The following is a 19,959-nucleotide window of genomic DNA, read 5'->3' on the forward strand; positions in this document are numbered from 1 at the left end:
AGCGTAGCCACATACTCATACAATTTAACAATTTGTTCATGCTTTAGCGTGTTCTATCGAGTCATGGAGCACGCGGGAAGTTTGGAGAGCACGAAAGAAGCGTAAGAGTTGCCCGAGGCGATAGCCGAGGGCAACTCTAACTTCTTGAGTGCTCTCCAAACTTCCCAAGTGCTTCATAACTCGATAGTGCACACCTAAAAGCATGAACCAATTGTTTTAGAACATAGCCGGTGGAATTTTGCATCAAATCTGACACGAAAAACGGATGACAATATCAGAATTGATTGTTCGCGGTAAGCGAAATATTAAGAAAAATAGGAAATAGTTTTTAATTCAAGTTTTCTGTTTAAGGCTCGTGCTTGATTTTACTGCAGTTTAAATACTTAATTCTTTATTTTTAAAAAAGAAATCAAGCTCAAGAATGGAACTTTTATTTAACAATTATTTCCTGATTGAAGAAACTCTGCGGTTTAATTGGTTAATTTACAACACGCCACAATTTCTGTTTCTCTGAGAAAACGAACACTTCGCGCAAGAGAAGATTTAACATAAGTCAAAATGCTTCAAAAAGAATATCGATCACCGAAAATAGACCATTGCAAAACGGTCTGAGTTAACACTGAGAACAGTATAAAAGTAAATGTCAACAAGTGTGGCTAAAATTTGATCCAAGAGTGACGTGGACATTTTGAACGGTGCAGTTGTTAAAGAAAGATCCGAAGCCGCTTGTGGTTTTCTCAGTTGCAGTGCACACAACGAGGCCGTTTTCCTGCACTTTTTTCTGTATGTTTATGGCGGTGACAGTGGCAAGAGATTCGGATCTGTCAGAGGTCAAGTTTTTCGAAAGGACTTCGCTGCAGGTGCGGAGCTGTGATGTCGAGAGCTGCGTGTTGTAATGTAAAAGACTGTTCGCTACGGTGGCCTGAGATTGCCATTATGTGGCTTTCTCACTAATGCTTTTCATCATCCCGTCGAGTTTGTTGCCACCAATTGGTCGGGCGTCGAACCAAACTTTATAGTCATAATTCTACTTAGAATTCTTTCTCGGATACTGAAAGAAAGCATCGTACCGAGGATTGAGTTTGGCCATGTAAAACTTCAAAGCTTTGTATCCGTCGTTCTCTTCAGGTGTTTCATACATTCTTGCCAATTTCTCGTTGCTGGATACATCAGTCACTCCTCCGGGATGTTTTTTGTCGCTTCATCATGCGACATTGTGACAAATCTTCTGCCGACGCATCAACTTCAAACTTGAAGCTCGTTTTCTTCAGCTGCCTCTGACCTTCTCTTCCTCTCCGTCAAAACAATAAAATAACGTGAAACCATACATTGCGGAGGAGGGCGAGTGGATTACTCATTGCAATGGCTGGCGAGGCTCTCAACTTCGCTTTGACAAAAAACAATTATCTGTAGGTTTATCTCGTTTTTCGCTCTTCTCTTGAAAAGGGGAACGTTCACAAAATATTAAGTCTTGGTGAATAACTGCAAGAAAAAAACAGTTGGATTTTCCTATAATACAATACAGTGTGCACAAATTTCACACGGCGGCGCGCGTATTATCTCAAAATAAGAGCCTTTTTTTACTATTCATTCATTTGTCTGCTGCCCATCAGTCACAATCCATAAAGTTGTGTCGTTGTTTTCTTGTGGTAAGGGAGTGTTTTTGTGTAGGGTAGTAATGAAGTTTTTCTTTTGGGCCTTGTATTGAACAGCATTAAAATTTAATACATAAATTTTAGAAGCATTATAGATATAATAGTGCTCTTCAATTGCTTTTGGCTAAGATTCGTTTCCAGTAGCCTCTTCATGTGGCGCCACATGTGACTGACTTTGTAAACTTTAGGAACGTCGGGTAGCTTAGCAACGATCTACGGGGGTTCCAAGTCTCCTTCGTCACGTGCTTGATCCCATCTTTACAACGCATACGAATGTCGTTATTTCACAAAAAAAGTAGAAACAAAATGACCCTTCAAAGAAATGACGTCATAAGGGTGACATAATTACTGGTAACCCAGTATTATTCATCATGGACCACCAATTCTAAATAGTCAGCAGAGTAAAAGCAAAAAGAAAACAAAACAAATCAAAGCTCCCGTGATCAAACCTATGTGGCATCAATACAATTTTGAACCGTTTTAACTTTCAGTGATTCGCATACTGATCAAATCAGTCAGAGAAAAACAAAACATCGCACAATCTTTTAATCAACCCCACTGGCGACCGCTGACTCAAACTACTCGGCTAACTAAAAACAAACAAACAAACCAAAAAAAAAACAATTAAATCTCCCTTAATCAATAATATATGGCATCAATCAAATTTTGAAATGTTCTTACTTTCACAGATTTGCATACTGATCAAATCAGTCAGAGAAAAACTGTAAAAAAACTAACAATCTTTTGATTAACCACAACGGCGAGGGTTAATATTCTATACCACAACTATGCATAAGATGGTAACGTGTGATACAGTGGTGTAAAATGCTAATGAACAAGGAGGCGAAGAAAGTTGACCGTATAGGGGGTGAAGGTGTAGGTGGAATGCTCTTGCTAAGTACAAACGTGTAAATGCCAGAGTAATCGAAACATAAATACCTACGTGAAATGAAATATCGTCCAGATGAAACTATTATAGAACTTTTATTGTACAGCATATGGCAATGTGCGGCCTTTCCTTACATTTAGGTAGCTCGGAAAGACGCAAAATTTTTTAACAAAAGTTTACCTTTCAAATCGGCGCTCTTACAAGAATTAAGAAAAAATGCCCTCTGCCTTGACCAATCACAATTCGGTAATTTTTCCCCTTATATGATAACATTGGCTTATCCAATTCACAAGTTGGCTCACAGAGCCTTTGATTATCACTAATTACATGAAATTACCGTGAATATTCTCCTTGGGGTTCGCCAATTTACGAGATTGTGACAATTTCCTGATTTAGGCATGGGTCGCACTTGGCAAAGTTTAGCGTGAATGTGGTCACTTTGGTGTAAAAATCTGTCATCAGGGCACATTGCCTAATGTGACTACGAAGCCCTGTAAGGGACACACATCTTTTTTATTTTAGTGCCACTTTTAGTGCCACTTTTTGTGCCCCTTTTGGTGCCACTTTTAGTGCCACTTTTTGTGCCCCTTTTAGTGCCACTTTTAGTGCCACTTTTTGTACCCCTTTTAGTGCCACTTTTAGTGCCACTTTTAGTGCCACTTTTGGTGCCTGGGAACAAGGTTCAATTAGCGCAGGCTCGTGTTGTTTTTGGAACAACATGGCGGAGAGAGCGGAAACGCTGGAAACATGTAGCAATCTTTTGAAGGTAAGCTCGTGAATATTCATAATGTCGTATGGTATCTTCATAAATAATCAATTTCTAAGAGTCGGCTGAGCGGAGTGGAATGAGTTAATTGTTCTGCATTTCTGAATCACGTAGCTATTTGTTTCTGTCAACACTCGTGGTCATTGTGCGAACTGTACTTGTTGCGTTGCAGTAAGGATCAAATAAGCTAACCAAACCATGCGAATGAAAACAAAATCAGCCCGTCTTGAAATGTATTAAGCGTCCCGCTTTCATTGTTGTATAAATTAATGTTGTCCTCACTTCCTTAACAAACATTTTGTTTGTAATATAAGCAACTGCTGGTTTTGTGCCGTGCCATATCAGTCAAATCTTGGGGCGTCCATCCCCCACAGGCAAACCACTTAGCATTTGAATAACTTTCCCCACCCCCCTCCCCTCAAAAAAAAAAAAGAAGAAAATGGTCAATAATATTATTAAGCCCGACTTTATTGCCAGTTTACAAGTTACCCTTATTTTTAACAATGGCCTGATTTTTTTCCGGCAGGTATGATTACTGTAACTTTTGGGGGCTACCATTCCACTATGTATAATCCAAACATAGTTTACAGATTTCTTCATTTTTCTACAGGTTTGTAATTTCTTACAAACACGAGGAGTGACACAGGACATTATTGAAAGTTTTAAATATGAAAAGGTGAGTTATGCTTTGTCTGTGGGTATAAGAGGGATAGTTGTAACCCCAATAACAAATTGGCCACAATTTTCATGCTTCTAGCTTGTAGAGCAACCAGAATTCCATTGGCAGGGTATGGAAACAACAGCAAAACTAGTTTGAGCTGCTAGGTAATTGTTTCAGGTGGGAATATATCCCTTGCCTTTTCTGCATTGGGCTATAAGATATTCTTACTAGGTATTTAATGCTACTAATGCCCACAAAGAGAAATAGAATGGGCCACATATCACTGGAATGACTCTCTTCCTATATCATATATTAATAGCTTTTTAAGTCATGAATGCATGCTTGATAGTGCCTGCTCACCAGCACAATTATTACCTTGTTTGCTTGCTTTCCTGCTGACATTAAAATAAATCATGCTTTCAGAACTACAAAAATATTGTACTAGAATTGACCATTTAAGTTCAGTAATTCCTGTTCAATGTTGTAATTAATGGTAAACAATTGATTAATGTCTCCCTAATGAAATGGTAATAAAAATATTTTAAAGGTGGAAAGAAGACATTTAAAGGATACCATAGGTGTGTATATGTTGTAGTTAAAATTTTTCCGTAGGTAATTTTTTTTTAACTAGGTAAATATATTTTTTAACTAGGTATTTTCTATTTTAACCAGGTAATTTTTACTCAGTCAACTGTCTAAAAAAGGGCCTTCATTTTTTGGGGTGTGGATGAAAAATAGGGGCCTGGTATTTTTAGGGGGTTCTTAAAAGATAGAGAGGAATTAACAAAATTAATTATATCACTTTCACATTCCTCTCGTGGTCCCTTTTCCCTTCTATCCACTTCTACTCTTTCACTATCTCACAATTCTGCTTATTAAATACTAACTAAGTTCCATCCATCTTTATTAATACCAATACTTCATTGAGAATAAAGAAGCATTACTTACCCTCTGCGTATTGAACCTACGACCTTCGTAGCAGATTAGATTTCCTGTCCATCACACTCTTCTCTATACCACATAGTCCTTGTTCTTTAAATATTCACTTTTTTCTTCCATTTATTCTTTCTTTGGTACCAGACTCACCTCGGTCAAAATTTAATTTATGCAAAACGTGCGTGCACATGCGCACTTGTATGAAAATGGGACTTAGTCATCGAAAGCGAAGAAAGCGATGGAGGGTGTACCGTTTTGTGTCACTAAAGACACGTTTTACCAAAAGTTAGATGCCCTTAAAGGCTCCAAAAAAAGTAACAGTAAATTGACTGTCTTCATAGATGATAAATTTTACGATAATGCGAAGTACTCAAAAATGAACCCAAGAATCACGAGCAATTCGGACTAACAAAGACAGATGTAGGGACGATTAAGCGAAAGCAATGGACCATTCAAAATGACAACATCTTGTCCAAGGACCGAAAAATTGTAGTACCTAAAAGCCAACTTCACGGCATTTTATCCCAAGCTCATTCTTCAACCGCACACAGCGGGAGAGATAAAACTAAAGAATTTCTAAAGAGAACATATGCAGAAATATCTCAACATGTTGTAACACTATTTGTCGGTCTGTGCCATCTACACGAACAACAAAAAAGTGTAACAGGGCATTTGAAGCGGCCAATAACGAAACCAATACAGGCAAGTAATTTTCTGGCACACGTACAGTTGGATTTGATTGACTTTCGAAATTTGAATTGTTCTAGTGGAAAAAACTACAACTGGCTTTTACATGCAACTGATCATTACAGCAAGTTCTCCTGGCTTTTTCCTCTGTCACATAAAACCAGTGAGGAAGTAGTAGAAGCAGTCACACAACTCTTTTGGCAGGTTGGCTTTCCCAAAAAGCTTCACACAGATAATGGAAGAGAATTCAAGAATAAGAACATGATAGACTTTTGCAATAAACATAAAATTGACCTAGTTCATGGAGCTCCAAGAACTCCACAAACGCAGGGACTAGTTGAAAGAAACAACAGAACTGTTAAGGAAAAATTAGCAAACATCCTTAAGGAGAAACAAGTCAGCTTGAATACCTGGTGCAGATTTTTTGGAGAGGCTGCCTATAAGAGAAATGTCACAATACACAGAGCAACTTCAAGAAGCCCATATGAACTTGTCTTTGGCATTCTTCCCCATAGAAGCATGCCAACAACACCATCACCACAACAATGTTCCTCTATGGAAGCAGATAGACAACAAGAAGGTGAAGATGAAAATGAATGTGCAGAGAACACAATTGAAACAGAAGTTGAGGAGCCTACCAGAGTCTCAGACATAAACAATCCTACCTCCAAAAGAAAAGCTGAAGAAAGTTCATCTCAAAACAGAAAACAAATAAAAAGCCAAACAAATCAAAAACAAAATAACGACAATGAAAAAATGAAATCCGCAAGACCGAGTGTAAAGAAATTTGAAGTCAATGATTATGTCTGTGTCAAAATTGATAAGATTGATAAAAGTACTGCACTTCATCCCAATGTTCTATTTGGGAAAATAGTTGAAATGGAAAACACATATGCAAGAATAGCAACCAAATTTAGTTTAATAACAACTCTCATTTCCCCTCAAGATTGACAAAATGCTCAAGCCCAAATATTGTTTTTGAAATATTGTCACTACATTGTCACAACATTGTCAGACATTGTCACACTATTTGTCGGTCTGTGCCATCTACACCAACAACAAAAAAGTGTAACAGACCATTTGAAGCGGCCAATAACGAAACCAATACAGGCAAGTAATTTTCTGGCACACGTACAGTTGGATTTGATAGACTTTCGAAATTTGAATGTCTGAGACTCTGGCAGGCTCCTCAACTTCTGTTTCAATTGTGTTCTCTGCACATTCATTTTCATCTTCACCTTCTTGTTGTCTATCTGCTTCCGTAGAGGAACATTGTTGTGGTGGTGGTGTTGTTGGCATGCTTCTATGGGGAAAACAATATTTCAAAAACAAAAACATAACTCATTTAGTACCGAAGCACAATGAAGCGAAGGAAGGTTTTACACTTCAATAACGGTTTCCGAGGGTTTATTTTATTTTCTTCAATATGTACTCGTTTTATCTAAGACTAATTCAGTTGTTATGGATTATGAGAAAAACAAACCAGAGCAAAACCAACTAACAACGCAAAATTAAAAATTTGGTCTCGCTTGGCGCATGCGTATCGAGAAATAGACGCGCGCAGGTAGTTTGCAGAGCACGAGAGTAGTAAAAGAGTTGCTTCAGGTGAGGCCTTGAGATATTTCAAGACTAAAGTTTTTCTCAAAGAATTTACGACCACTGATATAAAGATCTACTAAAATTTTATCAAGGTTATCCAGAATGAATGAAAATATTTTCGCAAATCTGTTGATATGTTTGGTGCTCGCACGCACTCAAGAAAGAGGCTATGTTGATGAAAAGCCTCGCGCTCGGTGAAGTAAAAATTGATGTAGTAACTATGTGGAAAGGAAATTATTTGAATTCGAGTAACTGCCTCCCTTCTTTTTATATTCTCCTATGGAATAAGAGTCTCTCTCTGGGTACATCATTATTCGCATGTGTCATGTTTAGTTGAAATCATTTGTTTTGATTGAAGAAAACTTTTGTGGTAAAATTCTAGCACCGCAAAAACATATTCCCGACAGGTGTTAAGCATATAAAAAAACGCTTGTCTTGTAACTTTTATAACTCGGCAGTCGAAGTTATTAAAGGCTGATAGTTTCTAAAGAAACTGTTTGGGGCTGCGTTGGTGGGGGTAACGAAATAATTTGGATATATCAACAAAGTTGAAATGGTAAATTGGCCACCGTAACGATTACAAAAGCTGACGTTTCAAACGTTAGCCCTTCGTCGGAGCCGCGTTAGCGTTCAAGCGTTAGCCCTTCGCTCCGACGAAGGGCTAACACTCGAAACGTCAGCTTTTGTAATCGTTACGGTGGCCAATTTACCATTTCAACTTTGTTGATATATCCAAATAGTGGAAGTTATTGTTTGAAGAAATATACACCCCGGTGGCTCATTACGGCTTGCGCGTGCGCTCTATCAAAATAACTCTTAGGATAGGTGAGGAAATTGTGATTTGAAATAATGTACACAATGGAAGCCACTAAGTTTTTTGGGTACGAATTTTCATCGGAGTTCGGTCTTGTCAAAGTTACACTTTGTCGGTATCATGTTTAACAAATGTGAAGCTATTTGTTTAAGGTGTCCCGTAGAAAGTAAGTGAGATCAATAATCAACCGCCAACCGTAAACAAAGTTTAAAACACAACCAGCTATCATCTGTTAACAAGCTTTGGTAGTGACTTTTTGTTTTCTTTTGGTGATAAGAAAAATAAGCATTAGGGGCTGTTTATAACTGAAAAAGCTATCTCAACCTAGAATCTTTTGTTAACCAAAAAAGAGAAAACATGAGAAGACAACCTATTTGGCAAATGACTCACCCCGCTACAACCCCTTAACCTGCAAAACAATTTAATTCAGTCAAAACTCAAAAAAAAAAAGAAATGGTGTCTAGCAATAAGTCTTGAAACGATATCCAATAATATATGACACTACCTCCCCCCACCTCAGAAAAGGGCTTCACACTACGTAACGAATACCGTTTCAGGTCATTGTATACATATGCGAGAAAACTGCATCTCTGGCATACCCAGACATAAAACAGTTAAGGGATATACCAATAATTGCTCAAAAAACTTAGGCAAATGTAGACACAAAAAACAAAGTTTCTTGCCAATAGAATACGCGAATGAACACAAATATGCGTCTAGTTATTAGTACTTCGGCATGAGTGTTTCGTATGAGGCCTTGAGCAATACCAGTCAGCGACGGCAAACCACTCTCCGATTCGTTACAAATCTTCTTGGGAGAGGAGAACACGCGGGTCTTACTCTGCTTATAATGGAGGTCTACTCGGTAGTCATTCACAACCACTTTAACTGATTTTTTTTTTCTTTGCAGCATCACTCGATCCAAGCCAGATGTTATCAGTACTGTATCCTCCCTACTTTTTACCTGTGCTCCCTGTGCGCATAGCCGCTAGTCCGGGGTGTGCGGCCCGTTGAGCAGTCAGAGAGTGTAAAGGCTCACAAAGGTCACGTCTTTAACACAAAACGGTGAAACGATCCGTGCGAATGTCTGGTGTTTTGCTACAGCGAGCTCACTTGTCAAAGCTACAATTACGTCAAAACTGGTAAAATTTGTGAGTTGAATAAGGGAACCAAGGAAGCAAGACCTGAGAAGTTTGTCGAAGATGAAACTAGATTTTACATGCCACGGTGGAAAAACAGAGGTGTGGATTCAAAAAACATAGTCTTTATCAGTATTTTTGTATCAAAGACTAGTACAAAAATGAAAAAAAGTAACTATATTATGCAATTTGATATGGAATATACCTTGTTGAAATTAATGATCTTTGCTTGGTTAATAAAATGTAAGAGGATCCAGAAAGTAATTGTTATCGAACGATAACCATTTTATTGTTCCTTTTGTCAAGTTTCTTTAGGCTCCATTCCCGAGATTCCTGTGGAGTCGTGTGGAGAGATCAAAGCCAGCGAACAAGGGATGGCAGTCAGCGGTAGATATTGGCTGGAGCCTCAGGAAACAAAAATGAAATCCGACAAACTTCTAGTACCTGAATTATCATTACCGGTATCTTAACTTTCAGAAAATACACGAAAAAATAGAATTGGATCAAAGACTGCAAGTTTATATGGGATTCATACTTTCTCTCCAGGTTTATTGCGACATAGTATCATTGGATGAGGCCTGGACTCTTCTCGGTCGGTTTTCAAACAGTGAAAACAAAAGCTGATGAATGACTCAGGATACTGGTGGTATGACAGTGCTGAAGCTGTAGGAGAAACCGCTGATTCGTCATACATCGTGGACATGATCATCGCAGGGTTCTAACTGGTCAGTGGCAGTGAGCTTAAGATCACGCGCAGTAATGACTTTGGACACACTCCTTTGTTGTAATCGAGAAGGAACTGCCTGAGCGGACAGACATTCCGCTCCAAAATCACTCGCTATGGTGACTTCAGAAACGGTTTAGTTTGGTCTGATAGAAATAGAAAATGCCCTCCTTCTGCAAATAATTTCCTGTCATTTATGATTTTATGCTTTATCTCACCGTAACTTTCTTGAGCAACAAAGTTAGCAATTCCTTGTAATCAAGAAATCCAGCTAGACAAATCTGGCCTGATGTATTGCGTGACGTGATTATGCCTAGTTGTTCGCTTGTTCTGTGACTCTTTTTGAGGGTACATAAAAGTGAAAGAGGTCGTGAAACCAACAAATAGTCACCGCAACAAATTAGAATAAAAAATTACTTTTTCATGGAAAGGAAAGATTGTAGTAGCTGCGAGCATTTCGACGGAGTTTCATCCCTGATTTCTTTCCTAGAATGCCAGGACGACGTATCAAGTTATATGCGTTATTAACCAAGCGTGAGGTCAATATTGCTGGATATTGGACGGGTTCTTTCTTGGCAAAGAAAGGGGCTTATATCCAGCCATCTTGACCGAACAAGCTTGGTTGATAAAGGATTTATTTCATTGCAGAAATATTTCGCAACTTGTAGTGCCACCAGCTATCCAGCGAATTTCCTCGGGTGCAAATTAATTTTTTTCCAGCGAGTTAATTTAGGCTTCGAAAGGGAAAAAAAATGAAGAGATAGCAGCAACTCCAATCTTTGCTTTTCATGAAATAAGAAGGCATTTTAAAGGACAGAATTTTCATTTATTTTTGTTGTTTTCAAGATGATGGTGAATGAAAAATATAGAGATACCCGCACACTTGGGGCAATCAGGTGTTAACCATATACCAAACGCTTGTCTTGTAATTTTTAGAACTCTGCATTCGAGGCATATTACTTTCGTCATAACACCCTTCTTTTATTATGAATTACGCAATTTTTTGAACCCTATGAGTAAGTTTTTTCAAAGCTAATAAAATCATAGAGAAAATTGTTGAAATGCAGGAAGAGCAATTAACTTTCCTATAATGCAAAAGGAAAACTGGCTGCGAATGAGCGGGAACATCCAAAGTTCTCACTTGACAGGTGGCACAGTTTTCACAGCTCAGGTGGCCGGTGAAGAAGAGGTGAAATTTTCTTTTTCATTAAAGTTAAACACCTGCACAAAACACGCATTTTCATTTTCATTTTCAATCATTTTCATTTTTATTCTCATCATTTTCAATTAAACTGTCACTAGGTATGTTAAACAAACCCATGCTTACACAGCAACAAAACTAGTAACAGTCTAGTTATATTGAAAATGATATCACCTTTGTTGGTTCGGTAATAACCAATTAAACATCATTTGATGATACTTCGACCCTTAAACAAGTAATGAATGTTTGATGAGAAGAATAATATAATTGATCTGGATAGCTTTACTTAAGCACCCCTTAGGAGGGTAAAGTTACACATAATCATTGAAGTGATCAAAAATTGAGGACAGACAGTTCAAACAAAATTTTGATCCAGCACGCTTGTAGAGAACGCTGGATCTACCTTATTAGCATTTTAAAACAGAAAACAACATTGTGTAACTATTGCGTGCTTATTTTTCATTTATTTTTCATGCTTACACAGCAAAACTAAAAATTGAAGAGATGAAGCATATTTTCTTGCTTTGTCTCGCAGCATCAGCATTATATATGACAAACGTACAGACAGTGCTAATTTCTCACGTGAAAGCCGTTAATAGGGCAAACAAAATTCAATTTCTATCTCAAGAGTTACAAAGTATTGCGAAGTTGTAAACTTAACAGCTTATATGCTAAACGACTTCTGTTTTTTCACCACTCCCCTGTATTTTCAATGCAGAGTGGGCATGATACAAAATAATTTAATAACTGGCGAAATTACATAAAAACGTAAAACAGAAAAGAGTCAAGTTCTGTTGGTAGAGTTACAATATTATGTACACATTGCAATTGGTAAACTGTGGAGCCAGGAAGGGAACTTTCTTGCCTTTGGTCATCCGACGTTATCATGACTACAAACTGCAAATAACAAAAATTGGACTGATTAGATGTCTATGTCTCGCTTTTCCTCGGGCATCATTTGGATGAGTATGACTGTGCTTTTAGTTGCAAAAACCTACCTTTGGCAAACATCAATAATAATAATAATAATAATAATAATAATAGCTCTGAATAAATTAGCATTCGTCCACGTCGTGAACTTAGCGATTATTTGGACTTGGCCCACTTCTCCCGAAATCTCGAATCAGGTTCCCTCTGAATGCTGAGGATGTGACGTCGATCAATTGGGATATATCAGTGTGGAGCTGCTGTGATATTATTGTCAATATCACAGTGATATAGTTTCCAAAGAGGGTGTTAATGATTGAGATGGATAAATAAACGATACTTCAAAATGAGAAATTTATTCTTAAATGGTTCAAGCGCTGGACCGTGAACCGACCATTGATCAAATTCCTGTGGCTTTCTTCCTTATACCCGCTCTAGAAAAGGACATAATGTAGTGCTGTTATAAAATATGATCTTTTTTACGGGTTATATTTGTTTTCCTTTATATTTTTTACGATTCCCTATGGTTACTCCATGGTGGCTAAAATAAGTACGTTATAGTGTCAAATCGATCTCATTTATTCTTGAGAGCGTGTCCACGAGAAAACCGGGCCGAGGGCGATACAGCTGAAATCACCGATTTGACCCAAACTCGGTACAAATGTTAAATATCACAAGTTAAAAAATATGGGAAAATAATAGCTCAAAATATTTAATTCCTTGGGAAATATAGGGTCCCCCTGGGAAAACCGCCATTTCCGGCATTTTTTTGCTTAATTATTTAACTGATTTTGCATTGCTGCTGTGACAAACCGAGAACCATCTGGAAATTCAATCAACTGGGTTGAGTTCCATATTCATCAAACCTCAAGAACATTGATCTGTTTTAACTTTTTCATTTCATTTCTTTCCTTACCTCTCCCTTAAGTAAAGACTGCTTTTTCTGGTTTTAACAAAGTCAAAAAAATAAGGATATATTAAGAGCCAATATTTCCGATGACTAACTACTTCTGATCGTTACTCCTACGTGGGCAGTGAAAGCCATCACTAGACTTTTAAAATCAGTAATAAAACTTTGGGGCAAATGATTTTATAACCCGTGCCGACGTGAAATTTACAAGAAATTTCCCAGAGAGTATCGTTTAAACATGAACCAGGAGAGAATCTTTGAATAGCGTAATCTGAGCCCTTTTTGCGAACTTTTTCACAGCCATATTTGGACTATTCTAGAGGAAACGCGGCAGTTGGTGACGAACATCACGGGCGCTTGTGGTCGAACTCTCATACATAAGAAATCTAGGAAGAAACTTGATAATACATACATGTCTCTGTGGTGCCTCAGTTGCAACTTTTGGTCTATGACCGCATGTATCTCGAATGGTTTGTGATTAGCGCTCAATTCATTTGATTAGAATAGAATTCTTGCGGCGAGTAATTTCTAAAGTCTATGCATTCAATTTTCTTCGGTGTGAATTTTTCAAAGTGCAGATACAGGACAAGGTTATGATAACTTAGACTGAGAAGGTTCAGTGTTCCCAAGACTGTCTATTATCATCAGATCGATAAGTGTAACGGTGAGTTTGGTTACCCTCAGTGGGCACTGGATCAGTTGCGAGAAGTTATGCACGTGAAAAATTCTCTTCACAGCCTTTAAATATTTTCCTTCCACCATAGTTAGTAGAGTCCCTCTATACTAACTATGCTTCCACCGGCGTTTTTAAGTCCTAACTGAGATCACCAGTCAGCAATGTTTAATTTTTATCCTCTCCTTAGACTCTTTCCAAAACCAATTTAAATGTGTCCAAAAATTGTCAGTCCTCAGGAGAATAAGAATCCTTTTGATTTCGGGAAAGTTAATTCCAGCTAGAGGCTTTCTAGGGACGAACTGTCAGTGGTTTAAGTGGTCTATCATGACTCTCAACAAAGTCCATTTTAGATAAGTTGTAGATATTTTTCAACAAGGTGGATTTTCAGTGGGAGCCCTAATTGAAATAGATAATAGCAATATAAAAAATTAATGCTTAAACAGTGAAAACTAAGAATTAAAAAATAGAATACATTTAGTTTTAGGAAATAAGCAGGCATTAAGTTCAATATTTCTAATGAAACTTAAAACTCAAATTATCAGAAATACTTTCAACTTCATCAGTTAGTATGTTTAAATAATTAGCGGCTGGTAACAAGAGCGGTTTTGGCCCCAGCAACTGAACGACGTGCATGACGGGCGCCCACAGATGTTTTTTCCATTTCCAGTGTTATTATTATGAATGTGTTCAAAATTATGTAAATTGAAATCCGAGACTCAAAACAACCTTTAAAGACGTGAAGAACGATACTTATCTCCTCGGCAGCAAATGCGAAATGTTTAAGCATATCAAGTACAATTCTGGCAGCCATTATTGTTGCACTGAGGGCCAATTTATACTGTACAACCGTTTGTTGCATGCGATCGGCCTACGACATGTTTTGCAACTATTTTCACGCGCAAAATCCCTTACACTTCACTCCCTCTTAGAATGTTCCTTCTGCGGGCTATAGAACTGGCATGGAATTCTTTTTTCACTCCACAGAGAAGTTAAGGTCTTTGTCTCATCTTTTGAAAGAGTTACCTTCGCTTTTTTTATTCGATGACTTGCCATCAACGGCAACTTCGTCCGCCATTTTGACGCAAGAAAAATTTACTTTCCTCCCCCTACTCGATGGACATCTATCTCTAAAATAGGTTTTTTTTTTATCGATTTCCGCTACCATTGTCTTAAAACATGTTTTAAAATCCTACAACATTTCATGAGACGTTTGCGACAATCGCATGCGGCAAGTTTGTATCGTGAAAATCGTGTAATTGATTTGATTTTTTTTTGTGCCTTTCGTATTTGATTGTTGTTAGCCGAGGTCAAAGTGAAACTGAGTCAGTGGGTGTTGATGCAGATGTGGTATTTTTCAAAAGTGTGAGAAACAAAATATTCTGTCGTAATTAGAATTGCCATTGTTATTAAGGAAAGGGAAATGATCGGAATAACAAATAATGTAAGTAAATTATGTGAATCAAGCTCGTATCAAGGGTAATATCAGTATTACAACTAACAATAGTCTGTTAACAATGATAATTTTGTATTTGTAGGCATTCTTTAGCTGAAGACTTCAAACTAAAAACAAAATTAACATAGACTGATTCAACGTAGTTCTATTCTGGCAGGAGCCTGTCCACCCGCCTTTTTTTTTATCATTGTTCAACGTTTTAAAAGTTAACAAGTGATGCTCTTTCACCGGCCGTATGCCAACTATGGCAAGAAGTAGCAGCGCTGATGGCTAATCGATTATCCGATTAAATTTCTTTCCCCAGAGCGGAGCCAAAAATAATTAATCAACAATAGCTCAGCTCACGTAAAAACAAATAACTCAAAGATAAAGCCATTCATCTTGTGTTCAACATAGGGCGGGTTAAAACACTTAGCCAACTTTACTGGTTTATGTCAATATAACATCAAAAAGTGTCTACTTACAAAGCAGATGAAAGCACTACAATTTTTTTTTTTTTTTTTTTTTTTTTTGTGATCTAACTGAAGTGCCAAGTTACCATATGAGCTAAAACAAGCTGTCAGAACACTCTCACTGGTTGGCTGAACAATTTTGCAATACCCGCAAATTTAATCGGCGAATTATAGCTATCTTGAGGGACTTAGCTTTTGCAAATGCCTACAAGTATTGTATAAAAAGGAATGTATCTCAAATTCAGAACTTGCATTCAGCATCTAGAAACTGAAATGCACCGTCATTACGCTAGTTATTTTGTGTTTGTTTCCGGTGACACGAAATAACATTTCATCCATCCTTATTTAAACGCGTCGGTAAGGAGAAGCGAAAGATGACCAGGTGTTTTTATTTTGTAACTTCCCGTCCATTAACCTAGCAACCTAAGATAATTACTGAATATTAATTTTCTTAACCTCCTGGATTATAAACAGGTGAACCATCAAGGAATGACGAAGAAATGGAAACCTGGTTTTGGATTGTTGGTTGGTTTTTTTCCATTCTGGCGATAGCTGGCAATGGATTTATAATCTTCCTTTTTACCAGCAAGCGAAATCTTCGAAGCAAGACCAACGCGTTTGTGGTTTCACTCGCTCTGGCAGACCTCTGCGTTGGGATTACAGTGGTTCCCACCGTGTTCATCTGCAACAGGGTGGCAGGTTGCAACTCAGAGGATAACATAATGTACATAGTGAGAAACTTTTTCGCGTTTGCGTCCGTGATGAACTTGTGCAGCTTAGTCCTGGATCGTTACATTGCTGTTGTTGAACCTTTAAAATACTTGACTTTTATGACACGTCGCCGTATCATTCAAATGCTTTCCTTGTCTTGGTCAGTTCCGTTTGTTGCTCGGACTTTTTATGCTTTTCCAAAATTCGTTTCAACTCCATCTCACCTCATGTTTCTCACTATCCTAACTCTGATTATCTTTGAGTTCCTTCCAACTGTCATATGTGTGTTTTGCTTTCTATCTATGTTACGAATTGCCTTTAAACATAATCGAGCCACTCGTTTGTTAGCGAAACAGTTACGTTTTAACCATACTTTTTTGTATAAAACGCAGGAAAAGTCAGCTGTTATAATGACAGGAGTTGTGATAGGAATATTTCTTCTGTGCTACAGTCTTTATATGCGCTGTTCTTTTGTGTACATATTCAGTAATTTGAAAAAAACATGTAATGATGTTCACTACAAAATCCCTATTCTGGTGTTAAACTCTGCCGCCAACCCGTTAGCGTATTCCCTCTTTAAGAGAGACATAAAGAAGGAGATTAAACGACGGATTTGGTGTATGAAATACAATCTAATGAATAAAGTGATAAAAATTAAAATGAAGGTATATGTTTGCAGTTGCATTCACTACCACATGAAACAGAACGAGTACAAGAAAACTTGGCAAACATTAGTAGCAACATTATTATGCAGTGTACACGTATAGACGCTATAGTAAATAAAAGAACATAGGGTGCAAAGCTTAGCCTATGTCTTCTTAAGAAACATAAGTCTATACAGATAACTATGTTTATGTCTAAAAACTAAAACGATATATTCCCTAAAAGTCTCTACAATATTCTCTAAAAGCCTCTAAAACACTAAAGTTCGCACCGTTACTTGACGGTGGCCTTGAAGGTGTGCGCAATGTTAAGCGAGCTTAAGAGCGTCGCTTTCTGCATTTTTCGCCGGACTTCCTTGCTGCTAGCGCCCGCAAGCTTCTTCATTGTTTTCTCGAGCTCCTTCGACCACCCCCCTAGCACATCAATAACTACCGCTCCACGCAATATCCAGTATATTGCTTTTTAAGCTCCCATCGTAGTGGGGCACATTTTTTCCTTCTTTTCCCTCTCTTTCTTTCCGCGGTTATCTAACCAGGGACAACTCATTTCCACCGCCAAGACTTGCTTCCTGTTGTGATCCACAAACCTCGCCTCCCGGTTTAACTGCCTCCCGATTAGCTCAATTGGCAGAGTGCCGGATTGTTGTGCGGGAGGTCGTGAGTTCAAATCCGGCCGGACCAACACTCAGCCTTTGTAATAATATCTGCAAATGGTTAGACTTTCTAGTCTTCTCGGATAGGGACGAAAAATGGAGGTCCCGTCTCATAAGCCCGGGGACCCTTTGGGTACGGCTAATCAAGGAGCTGGATTAACCCCTATGTGACCGCTCTAAACCGATCAGATGTCTAGGAATATTAATTTGTGACGTGTACGATGGTCTTTTTGTTTCTATAAATTTGCATATAAAGTCACAGAATATGATTGTGATACAAATTTGGCGCCAAAAATAAACCAACAGCAACAGTTTTTAAGCACAGTGGGCACACATGGGGAGGCTAGTTATTAGTTTACAAACTCATGGGGAATGGAAAAAACATTTGACAAAAAGCATATCACATAGATCCATCCACTCTCAGCTGAGCATTTATCTCATATATGTCCGTGAAAATTAAAGGAACCGAGTCATCGAGGCAGATGTGTCTGAGGTAGAAGAGGACTGTGCCTTATCATAAGGAAGGTAGTCATGTTTCATAGGACATTCATCCACCGAAGGTGGGCCCATCATATTTTGAACATTTCATCCACATCAACCGGGACAGATAACGAAAGTAAATTCGATGAGTACCTGGTCTCCAATTGTTGAATTTTCCACCGCAAGATGTTTAGGTGCTTTGCCTTTACCTTTGCCTTTCCCTTTCTTTTTCTTATTCGGGTGAAAACGTATACTCTACCATTTTCGTTGTTTCAAAATAAGAAGCCGTAGAGTAAAGAAGGCATTTTGATAAATAACTCGTATCGCTATCTTGTCAGTTTTGAAAAAGCCAAAGAATTCCGTGAAGCTCACCTTAAAATTGCTTAAGAGGTAGGGAGCAAGATTGAAAAGGCAATGCGTATTATTTCCTTGGCGGTACCTTTGAATTCCTTAATTCTTTACAAAAGGCTGTGGACTGTTACAAAAAAACATCATTCTTCATTCAGTTCGATTGCAGCGGAGCCTTACTGAAACCATTGCTACAACAGTATCGGTTTTAATCGATAGCTCATCCCAAGGATTAGTGCGCGAGGGTTGTTCGATACACACGGTGTATTGGAAATGTATACATTCCTCATTGACCAAGTACGAGGTCAAGATGATTGGATATTAGCCGAGTTCCTTTTTTTTTTTGTATCTTTATGGACCTCGACTTCGTCTCAGTCCATGAAAAACGCAATAAAAGAACGAGGCTAATATCCAGCCATCTTGACCGAACAAGCTTGGTCAATAAAGGATTTCTTATACAGCAAAAATATTTCGCTTTAATCATAAGAGTCAATAATGACAAGGATCGTTTGTTTTTTTTTTTTGTTTTGACTGTCTACTACCGATTTTTGCGACTTCATCGCTGATATTGTCCAAACTGAGTCACGGATCGCGAGCGGCCAATCAAAACGCAGGATTTGTCTCATATTGCCCACGGACGCCGCCAGCTATATAATAAGGTTAGTTAACAGACTTCAAGTTATTCATCTTTTGTTGCCCTCCTTGATCTTCATCTAATGACTGTGGTCATGTGAATATCATATATTTGAACTGCAGATTACAGTGCAAAGCAGTTATAAAAATAAATCATTCTCATGCTTTAATTTAACTACTGCTTAAGCTGTGTTCATTACTGCGAAAGTCACTCTCATCTTTATTTAATAAATTAATTTTTGAGCGTCCGTCACAGAAAAAAGACCTTAGCGAATGGTTAATGATGAAGGCATTTACGAGATAATCCCTTGATGAACAAAGCTGTTTGGTCGAGACGAGACTTGAAGGTTTAGGCCAGTGCTCGTCTTCACAAAGGCTCCAAGCAAACCATTACGGAACTAAGCCTAACGTATCCTCTCCAGTTTAATTTTTGAACAGACTGACTGACAGCAGCTAACATTTAGAAACATGAGTGGTTCGGATAGGGTGTTTGTCCGACGAAACTTTCCACTGATCACCGTTTTTGCACCATACATATCAATTCAAAATTGTTATGTTCTTTCTCACCTTAAGAATATTGCATATTGGTGGGTGCTGTCCTGTTATTTTCTAAATTACACCAAAGGTTGATTAGTTTTCTTTACGACCTTCTGAGTTAATAAAAAGAACACCCTTTTGTTTCGTAAGCAACGAACCAGAAAATTTCTTAGAAAATCACCGAACCGATAATCATCCTAAAGGAATGAAATATGTGCATAAAAATGCCTCCTACCTTAAGACCGAGCCAAAGTTAAGATGATACAAACCCAAAAGGTTTTCATTATCAGCGATTGCTCAAACTCTGGGGAACAATTACAGTGAGTAGCGCGTTGAGGTACCTTTGAGTGTAACGCTGGGCCAGAATGAATCTTCAGTTTAGCACATAGATATTGATTATATATTTAAGTAAAAAACAATTATCAAACAATGCTTATTGAAAGTGA

General features: G+C 38.0%; 2 protein-coding genes and 1 long non-coding RNA gene across 3 annotated transcripts; all 3 read left to right on the forward strand.

Annotated features, from left to right (window-relative positions):
• The first annotated feature begins 2,734 nt into the window (after nucleotides 1–2,734).
• On the forward strand, nucleotides 2,735–10,925 carry LOC148720219 (uncharacterized). Its single transcript, XR_015993518.1, has 4 exons — nucleotides 2,735–3,310; nucleotides 3,921–3,986; nucleotides 8,918–9,248; nucleotides 9,453–10,925. It is a non-coding gene; the product is annotated as an uncharacterized LOC148720219 (long non-coding RNA).
• LOC148720220 (uncharacterized) lies at nucleotides 4,913–7,028 on the forward strand. The gene has a single exon (XM_088739700.1). The coding sequence runs from the start codon at nucleotides 5,856–5,858 to the stop codon at nucleotides 6,543–6,545; it is 690 nt and encodes a 229-aa protein (XP_088595826.1). The 5' UTR covers nucleotides 4,913–5,855; the 3' UTR covers nucleotides 6,546–7,028.
• A 4,265-nt stretch (nucleotides 10,926–15,190) lies between the features above and the next one.
• Nucleotides 15,191–17,625, forward strand: LOC148720221 (octopamine receptor beta-2R-like). The gene has a single exon (XM_088739679.1). The coding sequence runs from the start codon at nucleotides 15,990–15,992 to the stop codon at nucleotides 16,965–16,967; it is 978 nt and encodes a 325-aa protein (XP_088595805.1). The 5' UTR covers nucleotides 15,191–15,989; the 3' UTR covers nucleotides 16,968–17,625.
• Nucleotides 17,626–19,959: the final 2,334 nt, after the last annotated feature.

The sequence above is a fragment of the Stylophora pistillata genome, chromosome 11 (assembly GCF_964205215.1).
Source record: "Stylophora pistillata chromosome 11, jaStyPist1.2, whole genome shotgun sequence".
Lineage (NCBI taxonomy): Eukaryota > Metazoa > Cnidaria > Anthozoa > Scleractinia > Pocilloporidae > Stylophora > Stylophora pistillata.